The following is a 14313-nucleotide window of genomic DNA, read 5'->3' as shown; positions in this document are numbered from 1 at the left end:
TCGGTTAACTCACTAGATTACTATGTTACATTCTCAATAACCTAGTGCAGAATGATCGATATAGAAACTCCGTCAAATTGTGTTTTATCGGTAACTTGCGGTGTGCGATCGCTAAAATTTGGACCCCCGGCTGTCCACCCTCCTGGCCTCTCCCCCGTCTCGTCCCTCCTCCTTCGCCCGGTGTACCATAGCCCATTGACGGCGAACAACTAGAGCACGCCAAAATGAGTCAGGATCCAGCAGAGCAGAATATCCACATGTGGAAAATCAAGAAGCTCATCAAGAGCCTTGATGCCGCTAGAGGGTGAGCACGGACTCGTTCACTTTTGCGAGGACGATGCTCATCTGCAATACAGAGCTGGTACCTCTATGATCAGTCTGATCGTCCCACCAAAGGTGTGTGCGAGTACTCTGTACGTCTTTGCGATTCGCTGATTGAGTACCCGTAGGACCAAATCTCCCGTGTATCGGCGATGTTGACGCAGGAATACGGTACCGCCTCGAACATCAAGTCGCGAGTCAACAGATTATCTGTGCTTGCAGCCATCACGAGTACCCAGCAGCGTCTCAAGCTGTACAACCGAGTACCTCCAAATGGTCTCGTGCTCTTCGTTGGCACCATTCTGACGGACGAGGGAAAGGAGAAGAAAGTGTCCTTTGACTTTGAGCCTCACAAGCCCATCAACACGTACGTCGAGCTTTTAGTCATTTATGGTTGTTTGTGACCTCCCCCTCTACCAGATCGCTCTACCTTTGTGACAACAAGTTCCACACCGAGGCCCTCCAGGAGCTGCTTGAGTCCGACTCAAAATTCGGTTTCATCGTCATGGACGGAAACGGCACGCTCTTCGGCACTGTGGCGGGCAACACTCGCGAGGTCATCCACAAGTTCACCGTCGACCTCCCAAAGAAGCACGGCCGTGGTGGACAGTCCGCGCTGCGTTTCGCGCGTCTGCGTGATGAGAAGCGGCACAACTACGTCCGCAAGGTCGCCGAGCACGCCGTGCAGCACTTCATCACCAACGACAAGGTCAACGTGACCGGCCTCGTCCTCGCGGGAAGCGCGGACTTCAAGACGGAGCTCAGCCTGAGTGACATGTTCGACCCGCGGTTGGCATCGAAGGTCATCAAGGTTGTCGATGTCAGCTACGGTGGTGAGAACGGGTTCAACCAGGTAATCCACCTGCGTCCATCTACCTGAAGCACCGGCGCTGATCGATCGTGATAGGCTATCGAACTTGCTGCCGAGTCCCTTGCGAACGTCAAGTTCGTACAGGAGAAGAGGCTTATCCAGAAATACTTCGATGAGATTAGCCAGGACACGGGCAAGTACTGCTTCGGTGTAGATGACACGCTCAAGGCCCTCGATCTCGGCGCCGTCGAGACCCTCATCGTCTGGGAGAACCTGGACATTACTCGCTACGTCCTCCGAAACGCCGCTGGTGGTGCGTGCGATTGCATATCCGTTGCGTCACCTTCTCACCCGCAGTGTACACAGAGGAGATCATCGTCCACGCGAACAAGGAGCAAGAGAAGGACCGCGAAAAGTTCTTCGACAAGTCCACGAACCTGGAGATGGAGCAGGTGTGCGAGCCGCAGTCGCTGCTCGAGTGGTTCGCGGACAAGTACCGCGAGTTCGGCGCCAACCTCGAGTTCGTCACGAATCGCTCGCAGGAGGGCGCCCAGTTCGTCAAGGGCTTCGGTGGCATCGGCGGCCTCCTCCGGTACAAGGTCGATTTCACGAACCTCCAGACAATCGACGACCAGGATGAGGACGAGTTTATGAGCGACGACGAGGATCTCTGACTTTTGTGGTGGCTCCTTGGAGGAGCCCCGCCTGGCTGGGGCACGCCGGGTGGGGCGGAGGGTAGCGGCGTGTGGCGTCAGGGTGCAGGTCTGGTCGAGGAAACGCGGGTTGCGGTGGCGAGGGCAGAAGCTCCAGACAAGCGAGGTGAGGTGCGGGGCGCAGTTGGTGTCCAATCGCGGACGAAGAAGAATGGCGTCCAGAGCAGCACGACAGTCGCGCTCGGATCGTCGTATCAGCAAGTGAAGTCGATATACGCGCAGAGACTTTACCAGTGTGCGTGCTATTTCTTGCTTCACGTCCTTGCGGTCGGTTGTCTAACTTATGTTTGCTATCCATAGCTCTCCATTCGTCAAGAAATTGTTTCCGCAAACTCTCAACCGATGTTTCAAATATTGCTGTCATTGCTGATTCACTCGGTTCTGTATTGCTTTCCCTGTAGTGTTAGTATCGCCGTATGCATCGCTAAGTGAAGATCGATGCTTCTCTCGTCCTCAAGCAATCGCATTATGTATCGCTCTCTACCTCATCACCTGTCTGACAGCTGAGAACACACCAGTACATACACAATTACAAGGCAGATAAGATAAGTTACTCATCGAACGAGTCCGCAGACATCCCTGGCCACTTCACAACCTCGACCAGAATCACTACTCGGCACGTGCATGAACCTTGACCTTCAGCGGCAGCCTAGCTCCCTTCTCCTTTTCTGCCCTCACGAAGGGACGGTCCACGAGACCCGCCAGCTTGGTGATCTCTTCCTTCGGCAGCGCGAGCTCGAACTCGAACGACCGAACAAGCGCGAAGAGCAGGGCCTTCATTCTGCACAGGCAACAATCATGGTCAATATGCGGCCAAGGGTACCGACGCCAGGACATGCACGCACTCGATGAGGGAGAACCGGTAGCCGATGCACGCGCGGGGCCCGCCGAGGAAGGTGAGCATGTTGCCCCACACGCCCGGAATCTGGTGCGCGGCCTCGGGGATGGTGCCGGTCATCCAGCGTTCTGGCCTGAAAGCGTAGTGCACACAGCATCGTCAGTCGGGGATACACAATGCCACCAACATGACTGCCAACACACTTGAACTCATGTGCGTCCGGGCCCCAAAGGTCCCTCGACTTGTTGATCGGCATGATGGGGATAGCCACGCGGGTACCCTTCGGGATCCTGCGCGCAGCCCGCTGTCAGCCTCCGCAGGGCGGTGACGGGCATCTCGAAGCGCACTCACCGCACGCTATCGCACAGGTTCCCCTTGGTGTCGACGTACGGCCGCTCGAGGGGGATGACGGAGTCGCTCCCCGCGTTGCGGATCGTCGCGGACACGGGCGCGTACACGCGCATGGTCTCGCGGACGACCGCCTCGAGGTACGGCAGCGCGTTGAGCTCGTCCATCGTCGGGTTCTCCGTGGGCACGCTCCAGAGCTCGTCGCGGAGCTGGGTTTGGACGGCGGGGTCCTGGGCGAGCGCGAAGAGGCACCAGGCGGTCCCGGTCGAGGTTGTTTCGTGTCCGGCGACGAGGAAGCTGGGTGTATGCGCGTGTCAATGGGGAACTGGACATTCACCTTGAAGAACAGAGGGCATACGTAGGGACCTCTGCAAGATAACGTGTAAAATCAGTACGCAACCCCTCAGGACTAACCAACGCATGAGACTCACGTGCGAGCATATCTTCGTCCGACAATCGCTGGCTCTCCGGGACGTCCGTGCTCATATTCGCCTTGATTAACAGGGTGAGCAAGTCGCGGTCAAGCAAGCCCTTGCCGCTGATCTCCTTCTCGCCCGTCGCAGCGGCCGCGCGCAGGATCGCCGCCCTCTTCTCCGCGATGAGCTGCATCCCGATGCGCCGTGCGACGCGCTGCGCGTCTTCCATCCGGCTCGCGATCTTGCTCGGCTGTCCGGACAGGGCATGCGGGTTAGCTAGGCGTGCTAGCGGAGGGAAGCGCAGGGAGGACTTACGATGATGCGGGCGATGGGGAAGCGCGCGCGGAGGACGCCTAGGAGGGAGAGACCGCTGCCGGAGATGACCTGGAACATGACGTCGAACGCGTGCCGGAGCTCGTTGGGCTTGCCCTCCGGGTTGAGCGAGTGAAAGTCGTAATTGAAGCCTGCGTGCGTGCGCGTTAGCGTCCAGTACTGAGCGCATGAAGGCCGTAGGAGTGGACAATACTCACCTGCCAGACCGATAACATCGAGCGTCATGTTGTTGAGGCCGCTGACGACGTCCATTTGGGCCTCATCCCCGGTCTGGGCGAGTCGCTCTTGCCAGATGTCGCGGAGCTGGCGGGCTTTCTCTACGAAGACGTCGGTGAGGCCGCGGATTTGAACGGGTCCGAACGCGGGGTTCTGCGTGTGGCTGGTTAGCACTGTGTACGTGCGTACCGAAAGAGTGTTACCTACCAAGATTCTCCTCTACAGCAGGAAGCGTCTCGGGTGATCAGTGCTAGCTCTTGGCTGCACAGAGTATGCGCATTTACTCACTTGTTGCCTGTGCTGTTCGCCTGAGCACGTTCGGGCGACATTTGTTAGTTGTGTTCGTTCCAGTGAGGGTGATGTCAATGCTGACCTTCAACGACAAGGAGACCTACGAAATCATTAACAAGTAGATTAATGTGGGATCTGTGGGCAGGCTACGTAGTGCGCACCCTTGCCCAATATCTGGCCTAGGTTGAACCTCACGATTTCAGGCTTCGGAAAGTCATGCGAATGCGTAAGGACATGGTTGATCGCCTTCGTGTCCTGCATCAAGACTACGTCCGCCTATGGTCGCAGACCGATCAGTAAGTCAAGTCTCGCATACAATCGTGCTGAGCGGGCTACGCACATTCATGGATACTTTGTACCTGACTACATGCCCGTACCGGTCTACCCAGCGCTGCAACATAACACCAGGTTCTTCGGAGCGCATGTCTCCGAGGTTGCCATACAGCCAGCTCGAGCGGCGGGGGCCTGGCATATCGCGGAGGCTCGAGCGGTACCAGTCGATCCATCGCGGAGCGACTTTCCAAAGCGTGTAGAGGAGGATCGCTCCGGCTAAGGAGAGGGAGATGCTAGAGAAGGACATGGTGGTAGCCAACAGCGTCCTCGTTCAGGCGGGAGAGTGGACCATGAGAGTGCCTTCTTTATAGTGCGCTGACTGATCTTATTCTCACAGGTGTGGATCGCACAGCAGTGACAGCAATACGAGACGTGCATGAGGACGCGCGAAAGCCGACCAGCCTCGCAAGCCGGGGGCCGCCACTCTGCACACTGCGCCGCGCGCGGGCGGCACTGGCGCGGCTAGTGTTTCTGCAGAGGGAGTCGAGGCGAGTCGAGTCCGGGAACTCGACATAACTCGGTGATGCGAGTTATGACGAGGCGAGTTGCGAGTCAACTCGCGAGTTGCCCACCACTTAGCACGTGAGCACTGACCAATGGGAGAACAGACCCGGTGGCTGCGGCCTGCGACTGCAAAGGACGCAGAGACGGATAACGGGCGAACATGTACGCAAGGTGGACAACAATTATCACTATAGTAAAGTACTCTAAGCTTCCTAATGTACGCTACGGCGGCTACGCCATCTCCCGGGCTTGCTCGTTCGAATTATGGATGACTCGATCATCGAGAACAACGTATTGGCTAGTTCGTCAAAGCTCGTCCATCACCGCCTCAGTGATTGGGCCTTCGATCGTGTAGTCGTCCTCGCGCGCGAGAAGCTACGACGCGAAGTGAAGTCGCTCTTGCTTGTAGAAGTACTTGAGGATCTGTAGCGCCTCCATGACCTCCGGTGAGTCACACAGTCTGTTGCGGCGGAGGGTATCGGTCTCCTTGCTGGACGGGAACATCCGCTCGCAAGTGACCGCGGGTGCTTGAGCAGGGAGCACGTCGAGTGCGACACGATACATATACGAGTACTCCGTCTTCCGCTCCTGACATGAATTGTCGCGTCCGAGTCAGCACTGATCGTCGGCAGGTGATTGACAGAACCTTCAAACATACCCCCCAATATCGATGAGGTCTGCACCCTCGTCAATTGTGTCAGTGTTGTTATCTTTCAGGTACCTCTCTAATCCCAGTTTGACAGCTTGGTAGTCGAGGCAACAGGCCTCATTGGTCCCGCTCTCGGGAACACCAGCCTGAGCACTCGAGGTCGCGTTCTCGTTGTTCGTTGGCTCGCCAGGCTCTGGTGTCGCTGGCCGGGTTTCGGGGCCGCTGGGTTGTGCAGGAGAGTCTGACCCGGATGACGCAGACGAGGTCGGCATTGAGGCGGATCGTTCGATGCGGCGCGCAGCCAACTGACGCAGACCGGCAAGTCCGCGCCGCTGTGGTGGGCCATATTCGCGGCTCTTGGGAAGCTTGCGCTACGCCGGGTTGAGGCTTGACTAGCATGTCTCGCCAGCCCCCGGCGACGAAGTTGTTCGTCCATGCGATATTCGAGCATCTGCAGCGGGGCATAAGCGTGAATTAGTCACTTGAAATTGCGTTAGTATGGAGAATCGGACGCACAGCCTCTATCATCCATTGACGTGCACTGGCAGCTTCGCTGGGGTCCCGGTTTTCCTCGATCCATTGCGGAGGACCATAGCGACAGCGGTGGCCAATTCCAGCGCGACGCGGCGCGTACAGCGCGTTGAACGCATTCGCGTGACCGCAGTGGGGGCTGCCGGCCAATCATATGCGTGCGTACCCCTTATCTCAGCACCCCGCCTAGCAACTCGGAGTTGGCTCGGGGGTGAACTCGACTCGCCTCTCCATCAGCGAGTTACGCAACTCGGGGGTTCGAGTCGAGGCGAGTTGCGAGTTGACTCGCCTCTGCAGAAACACTAGGCGCGGCCCCGGCGGCATCAGTCATCCCCGACGACTCAGCCAAGCTCAGCCACTGAGCGACTGCTGTGGCCCAGCCTCAGCCTGTGGCTGCGCGAGGTCAATGTGGCCAATTCGGGCGCCGATCAATTGTCTCTGGTGAGCGCCACAGACGCGTCCAACGCGTGTTCTGGCAGGAACGCCAGCTCTGGAGGAGGGTCTGCACTGTGCACATGCGATCCGCCGCGTCGACGCGTCGCAACCGCGCGCTGACGTGTCCTCATTCCAGCCAGACCCCCAGAGACGTCGGCAAGCAGACCATCTTCCGCCCTGCAACGCCTGGCAGCCACGTCACGCTCCGCCAAGTTGACCGACAATGACAGGAAGGCTAGAGGAATAATCAACGACGTGCTCGGGTCTCGGATGGCTCAATCACGCTAGGGATGCAGCGATGCATATTCGCCATGAAGGACCATATCATATACACATGTACGCTAAAGCCTACATTGTCCGCCGTCGAGCCAAGCTGATTACCGCTACTTTACACAGTATACATCACATACAGTACTTCGCTCACGAATAAGGATATCAGCGGCGCAGACAGTACGTATCGTAATCTTTCTCCGGAGACATTCATTCTTCTGCAAGCGTGATGGCCAGCTGCATCTTGTCCGCCAGTAGGCGATGGACCTCTTTGGAGACAGTCACATCCTCTCTGTCGACCCAGATCTTCCCATTGACCCTCCGCTCGTCTTCTTCGTCGAAGCCGAACTCCTCGACGTCGTCGAGCAAGTCGGAAAGCATCTTGTGCGAGGAGAAGACGAACAACGAAACGTCCGAGTACTCCTCCTCCTCCGCGAACGCGCATACACTTTCACGCAGGAGCTCGTTCCAGTCCGAGATCTGGCCACGGACCCGGTCTGCGTCCTCCCAGTGTGCGGGCGCGCGGTCGACAGCAGGAACGTCGATGATCAGAAAACAGCGCGCGTTTGCTGAGTACAGGAACTGGACATGATCAATGAGCATGCCAACCAAGTGCTCGAGTCCACCTTCTTCGCTATCGTCCGGTTCCCTGTCAGGACTTCAGTCGCTGAAAACGCCAAACGTGCGGATCATACCACTCACAGGCAGTTGTAGCACCCCATCCAGAAAACTATCGGCCAGAGTACGTCAGCACATTGTTACAGCCGAGATCGTGCGCGCTCACCATAGAGTGTCTTGTCAGGGTCAAGAGCATCTTTCGGAGAAGCTTGGATACCGAGGACTTGCCCAACTTGGTCGGGGACGTCGTCCTCGACCCTCGCAGCATCCGTTGCGTAGACTTTGACATCGGCCGTGGCCGACTGTCCCCCCAGAAGTGTTCTCAGTTGACGATGCTAAATAAGCGCGATGTAAAGTCAACCATCGTGCACCTGTGGCGCGAGGTAGATGGTGCGTACCCATACGTCTTCATCGTCAACGCTAAACGTATCGCCGCTGCGTACGAACGCAGAGTCAGCACCACGAGGTAGGTGGCGTATGAGTCAACTCACAAATGGACCCAGGTCTCGAATTCCGCGAGACCCGGCCAGGCCTTCCTTTGGATCGCCACAGGGAGGATACCTACAATCGAGGAGCAAATCAGGGCAGGGCCGCAGAACTCCAACGAATATCGACCTACCCGACGGCGGGATTGCATTGTTCACCACCTTCAATGCAGTCAAGGCGTGCTTGACTGCTTTGTCCTCTGGAGCCACATTCACGCGGGCCGCATTCCCTACGCTGTGCCTCGCTCTCTTCTTCAAGGGGCTGAGCCCCGTGAAACCCTTCGGAGAGCTGCTGCTCTCGCGGCGGCGTGCCTGCTTTATGTGTGGCATCGAGCAGTTATTGCGCTTGGGGGAGGATGGGTGTGGAGGACAAGAGGCAGGGTGCGGCGAACGCGCCCCCGCCCGGGCATTGAACACGCTCGTGACCGCGTCCGTGGCCACAGTAGAGTGTGGCTCGTGCTTAGAATGGTTTGTGTTTGTGTTTCTTTTACGCGGGAAGTGTTGTTTTTGATGGGGCGACAAACTGCCTAGGACAATGGTTGTCTCACAGTAAGTGGCTTACCCGAATTTGATTGCCTTATGCTCATCTATGCTACCGCAGTTATCCTTGCGCGACGGCAAGAGTTGTCAAACATACCGATCAGTGTAATGAGTTAAATCCAGGACAAGCAGTAATAGGGACCGTGGCTCGCGTTCACTCATATGCGGGCGGCTCACCCCGCGTCTCCGCCTTCAGCTGCGCCATCTCCTCCCGCAACGCTGCCATCTCTCCTCTCAGCTCCTCCTCGACCTGATCGCCCGCCATCCCAGAAGACACGGGGGCCCGCTGTGAGCTCTCCTCCGCAAACGTGCCGCCCGGCACCGTGCTGCTGGCGGTCGATCGTCTTGCGCGCAAGGTCGCCACTTGCTGCCGGAGCTCTCGGGCCTCGCGCTCCAGGGTATATGTGGGCGAGGTACCGCTCGGGGTGAAGCTCATCGTGCCACTCGACTTCTCTGACACTACGAACGGGAGCGCGGGCTCGTCGCCAGCATACAACGGCTCGAGTAAGATTGTTTCGCGCTCTTTGGGGGATGGCGGCGCGACGAAGGGCTCGATTGCGCGGCCGACCTCGTTCTTCGCATGCTGCGCCGCACGCTTTCTCCGGAGGTAGACAAGGAGGAGGGAGCAGAGCGCGATGAAGGCGACGCCGCCGAGTACGCCGCCGGCAATCGCCCCGGCCCGGGAACCTTCGTTCACATATAAGAGAGGAAGCCGAAGGAGACGTTGAAGGCACTTACTGTGACTCGTCGTGGTCGTGTCATTATCATCGTCATCATCGAAGCTACGCCATTATGCTTATGGTTGGCTTGGGGAGTTCTTTACTGTGATGCAGCGCGGGACTTACGTGTACATGGCCCAATCGAACAGCAGGACGGATGATGAGGATCCTTGCACTGTATTCATGACTAATGTGTGCGTCTCGTTGCTGAGTCCCTCTCTGCTGAAGACCGTGACATTGTACTCGAACTGATTGGCAGCTGGATCTGCGGTATGGTTGTAGGTACCAGCCGAAGCCCCATCGAGCTCAAAGGTGACGTTCGTGAACGTCACGATGTCGGGAGAGCTAGCGCTGTTGACGAGGATGCAATATACCGAGATAGCGCTTCCTGGTCGGCCAATCAGCCCCTACTGCGCGAGATGAACGACTGGAAAACGTACCGTCGAAGGTGAGCGTCATTGAGGGTTGCGTGGGGTCCGTGCTGTTTGAAGTCGTGTCGTGCCATGTACCGTCGAAGGTTTCGTTCGCATCCGGGCGAATGGCACAGAAAGAGCAGTTAGGACCGTAGTTCCAGTTATTTGAGTAGGTCGGTAACACGCCGGTAACAGAGTCCCCATGTGTATCATCGATAGTCCTATTTGTTGTACCGGCAGAGACGACCTGCGAGAGCAGTAAGGATGTTAGGAGGACAAATCGCGTACACATGTGGTGGTGCAGGGATGGTGGAAGCATCTCGCGGGGCAGTGGCTGGGATGGAGATTTGAGAGCGGGCGGGTCGAAGGCATCGTCTGAACTCAATCTGACCATCTGAGGTTCGGATCGCTGCTGTTGACGTCGGAACATGATCTTCTATGTCTGAGGGTTCATATCAGTGGGGACAAATAGCTCGGCCACAACTCTTGACCGTGCTCAGACTCTCACGTCAAGGTAACACAACAAGGACAGTGTTGGCTCCTAAGTCTGCCGGGAGACATGGTCTACAGGCAACAACTGGGCAATGATATGGACTGAAGGAGATAGTAACGGAGAGATTCAGCGCACCAGTGGTCCCTCGCGCACTGACCATCTGTCAGTCGCATTTGGCGGGCCCCAAGGGGTGAGATGTCTTCTCGGCCTTGCCGAGCATAGCCCGACAGTACCTGTCTATTCATACTCCAACAGATATCACCTAGCGTGTGAGCAGATACAACGCAAGAAAGGGAGGGCATTCTCTTGTGACAAGTCGTGCTGCAGGAAAGGAGATGCCTCGTATTATCGTTTCGGAAGACGAGATGGTGTTCATCAGCAACGTACCCGTATTGTATTGCCTGGTGCTAATAGAGACATCGTATCCCCTATTGCGGCCATGATCCGCGCACGACGGCGAGATATGTCATGTACGAGAGTTCTATGCCAATGCAATAGTAATACTAAGTGAGTCGCAAGCAAACGCAGGTCAGCCGCGCTTCAGCGACCACGAGCCGGCACACGCGTTCACGCACGCAGACGCAGGCAATAGTTCCACGGTAAGCATATTTCGCAATTGGCACTTGAAGGACCTGGATAGTCTCAGACTCTCGCGGTTGTTGGCGGCGGGGGATGCAAGCAGAACGCAGTCCGCCCTGCCTGCTCCGTTGAAATCCTTGGAATGTGAAGAAGACCGGTAGGTAGCCATGCCTCCAGTTAGAGATGATATAGAGCGTGCAACGAGCTCAAAGGACCTTGATAATCTGGCAGACGCCCCGTTCGGCGTGCAGGATCATGATCGGGGTAAGTGAGTCACGTGTGCTACAGTATGTTCAAGTCGGCGCCACCACGATCGCTCGACGACCGACCACTGCGTCTGTCTCCCACTCGCCTCTCCTCACTCTCGCTCTGTTGCCTGGTAGTATGCAAACTGCTCCATCGTATGCCAAACTAGTTCCGGAAACGGTAGGTCTCAAATCTTGCAGTTTCTCGTGAGTAACATCTGACGTATTCTTTTTTTTTTTTTTTTTTTTTTTTTTTTTTTAATTCACCGGGTTTAGACTCCGTACACCATAGGCACATGTAGAGTATAATAATAGAGAGTCCCTCGACGCATTCACCCGCCTGGTGACGGGGTGAACCAGAGGGCATCGCCCGGCTGTCCAACAGGAGACCGGTTAGGTACGAATTCGTCTGACAACTGACTGGCGTCAGCCGTAAGGCCAGCCGCCGAGTCTAGAAGCGAATCAATACGAGGCAGAGGATGTCGGTCTAGGACACGCAACATCTCATCCACCTCCTCGTCGGGAACATCACCGGCGTCTACCACATGACGTGGCATAGCATCAAACCGGGCAAGCACTTCTTTGTCGTGCTCCCACTGTGATGAAAGATGCTGAGCAAATATCTCAGCTTTGTCGTTGATTTCATCAAAGAATTTGATGACGTCATCGTGATCCTTAGAAAAAGGCTTATCGTGGATGCCTCCCTTCTCAATACGCCCCTTCAGATTGAGCCATTGTGTTTGGCGCCAAACTGTGTGGGCATGTAGTCGCGCCCAATTAAGGGTAAGCATGTCGCCGCGAGTTTCGTCATCCTTACATTTGGACAGGATCTCTGCCCACTCGAAGGTGGCTGCTAATGGATTCATATAGGCGAAATCCGCGATGTCACTGGGGGCCCAGCCTCGCTGGGTCCTACTGTAATAGGTGTCCACATGTCGCTGCTTCCACCCAAACGGGCCGATGAATGGAGAGCGCTTGTGCTTTTTAACCCGTATCCAAAACGGGCATTTGAAGAGTATGTGATCGCGGGTTTCTTTATGTCCGCCGCGTCCGCACAAACATTTGATTGGTCCATTTTTCTTGAACCGTTCTCGGTATTCCCCGCAAGGGAAGTGATTAGTCAGTAAACGTGCAATTTTCGCCGTTTTCTGATTACTAAACTTGAGACCTTTCGTCTTAAATAAGAACGATTGGTTACGGACATTGGATGGCTTTAGCTGCTTATGCCACCACATCTTGTTGCCCAAGTACTTATTAGGGCGAGATAGGATAGAGGGGTCGGGGACCCCTCTAACGTTGGCTTTCTGTACATGGTCCGGGTGTTTGTATTCCCGGGCCCACGCGCGTAACATCTCCCTTCGGATGCCTTGCTGGGCAAAAGAAAAGGAAACTATATCAGCAATCGGAACATCCCGATCGTTAACAAGGTCTGAAGCGAGTTTGTCGACTGCTTCATTCCAAAGAATGCCCACGTGTGATGGGCTCCATAAGAAGATGACCTTTCGATCACGCCTTCCTTCCAGGAAGCGTGCAGCTTCCTGGTTTGCCATGAGGGCGGCCAGCTGGCTTGGACCCTTACCCGGCTTCATGATCTTCTGCAAGTTACCAATGTTGTCACTTGCGAAGATGAGTGTTTCTGTGCTGCCTTCGACATGCTCCCAGACTTTGTTGGCTGCCTTCGCAGAGGCAAGAACCTCGGCATCGTAGCTAGTAGCGCGTCCGGCGCTAAATGCGCCTTCTGCAACCTTACGAAGTTCCTTTGTGATAATCCACGCAGAAGCACATCGCGTGTTGTCCGGGTTGTCCCGGTCAATGAGTGCGGATCCGTCAGTCCACATCACTAAAGTGTTCTTATCGAAGATAAGATCGAAGGTGCGGGGAGTCCAGGTGTCTTTGATCCACGCTCTGAACTGCTTGCTGATTTTTCCATCCTTCTTTTTCGGAGGAGGGTCGTCATGCTTCTTGTGCCGGTCTCGTTTATCTCGGCTGAAGAACATCTTCTGGATTCGGTTGTCATCTAGATCGATGAGCCGGTCTCCAGGTCGACAAGCGTCGCTGTAGTGGGAGAACTCCTCATTACTTCGTTCAGCAATTTTTGCAAACGCCCTTAGCGGCGTGCGAGATGCCTTGCGGCTGCCCTCGATAAAGGGCATAACAACGTTGAGTTGGGAAGTAACCCATTCCTTGCCAAGGATCGCCTTTGTGGGGTGGCCCTCGCCTAATGTTCGAAGACGAAGCGCGTAGCGCTCCATGTATCGGGTGATATTTTCCTTTAAGGGGACTAGGCCCGCCAGTGATTCCATTGCTCCAATGGGCGTGGTGCGGAAACACCCCGTGATCCATCTGCAAGCGCGAGCTTGGGCGGTGTGAAATTCACGAAGAATCCACCCAATTCCTTTCCAGCCCGGCTTCCACCAGAGCTGCGCACCATAGCAAATGAGCGGAAGCACATGCGCTATGTATAGTTGTCTCTTTTGAGCCGGAGTGAATCCGCGGAGAGAGTTACCCAGCATTGATATCGATGATACCGTGCTAGCCGCTTTGCATGCATAAAAACGAACATGCGATTTGAATGACAACTTCGGGTCGAAGTAGAACCCGAGGTATCTCATAGACGCTGAGGGGACCACCCTGACGGTTTGGTTCCCAAGTGATACCACCACATCAGGCCCGAAGGGCCGGTCTGGTCGCCATGGATCTCGGTGTTTCCAGAAATGGATACACTCGAGTTTGTCCGCTTCCGCAGATAACCCAAGCCTGATAAGGTCCAGCATTAGGGAGTGGAATATGACCTGTATTGTGACACAGTTCAATTCTACTTGGGTGAGGTTGGATAGGTTCCGAGGAACTGCAGCCAAGATCCCTCCGTCGTCCACAAAGAATTGGATGGAAGAGTTACCCGGCATCGGTTTCCCGACCGGGTATTGTTTATGTAACACCGGGGCAATATAGAATCCCGATGCAACCGGTGACAGTGACGAGCCTTGTCCCATTCCTAGTGGAACAGCGGTTGCCTCCGTGACTTTGCCGTTGAATAGGTATTTAGTAAACCTTCCCACGAAGTAGTCGGCAAAGAAATCACAGAGATCGTCTGCAAAGCCTTGCTTTCTGAATATTTCCACCATCATTTTGTGATTGATGGAAGGGTAGAACTGTGACACGTCCAACAGAAGCATGGACGGTGTCATGTTTCTGGCCCAGGCCTCGTGCAC

General features: G+C 55.8%; 4 protein-coding genes across 4 annotated transcripts; 1 reads left to right on the top strand and 3 right to left on the bottom strand.

Annotated features, from left to right (window-relative positions):
- The first annotated feature begins 24 nt into the window (after nt 1-24).
- Nucleotides 25-2170, top strand: C8Q71DRAFT_201234 (peptide chain release factor eRF/aRF subunit 1). The gene is made up of 7 exons (XM_047916961.1): nt 25-304; nt 357-396; nt 450-688; nt 742-1174; nt 1229-1445; nt 1499-2080; nt 2146-2170. Exons 1-6 carry the CDS (start codon nt 225-227, stop codon nt 1804-1806), a joined length of 1317 nt encoding a protein of 438 aa, XP_047783437.1. The 5' UTR covers nt 25-224; the 3' UTR covers nt 1807-2080; nt 2146-2170.
- A 170-nt stretch (nt 2171-2340) lies between these two features.
- C8Q71DRAFT_732649 (cytochrome P450) lies at nt 2341-5190 on the bottom strand. The gene is made up of 13 exons (XM_047922270.1): nt 4628-5190; nt 4449-4563; nt 4370-4387; nt 4285-4304; nt 4204-4215; nt 3978-4149; nt 3763-3911; nt 3463-3697; nt 3390-3399; nt 3035-3328; nt 2887-2973; nt 2691-2816; nt 2341-2626 (listed from the first exon to the last, which is right to left on the bottom strand). Exons 1-13 carry the CDS (start codon nt 4865-4867, stop codon nt 2455-2457), a joined length of 1650 nt encoding a protein of 549 aa, XP_047783436.1. The 5' UTR covers nt 4868-5190; the 3' UTR covers nt 2341-2454.
- A 1529-nt stretch (nt 5191-6719) lies between these two features.
- Nucleotides 6720-8100, bottom strand: C8Q71DRAFT_732643 (uncharacterized protein). Its single transcript, XM_047922269.1, has 5 exons — nt 8026-8100; nt 7794-7962; nt 7712-7739; nt 7141-7658; nt 6720-7080 (listed from the first exon to the last, which is right to left on the bottom strand). Exons 3-4 carry the CDS (start codon nt 7729-7731, stop codon nt 7220-7222), a joined length of 459 nt encoding a protein of 152 aa, XP_047783435.1. The 5' UTR covers nt 7732-7739; nt 7794-7962; nt 8026-8100; the 3' UTR covers nt 6720-7080; nt 7141-7219.
- A 706-nt stretch (nt 8101-8806) lies between these two features.
- Nucleotides 8807-10214, bottom strand: C8Q71DRAFT_852951 (uncharacterized protein; the record flags this gene model as incomplete). The annotated part of the gene is made up of 4 exons (XM_047926880.1): nt 8807-9339; nt 9391-9434; nt 9504-9759; nt 9812-10214. 4 exons carry the CDS (start codon nt 10212-10214, stop codon nt 8807-8809), a joined length of 1236 nt encoding a protein of 411 aa, XP_047783434.1.
- Nucleotides 10215-14313: the final 4099 nt, after the last annotated feature.

The sequence above is a fragment of the Rhodofomes roseus genome (genome assembly GCF_022264815.1).
Source record: "Rhodofomes roseus strain CIRM-BRFM 1785 chromosome Unknown C8Q71scaffold_2, whole genome shotgun sequence".
NCBI classification, from domain to species: Eukaryota; Fungi; Basidiomycota; class Agaricomycetes; order Polyporales; family Fomitopsidaceae; genus Rhodofomes; species Rhodofomes roseus.
This window is presented reverse-complemented; position numbering and strand designations above follow the sequence as displayed.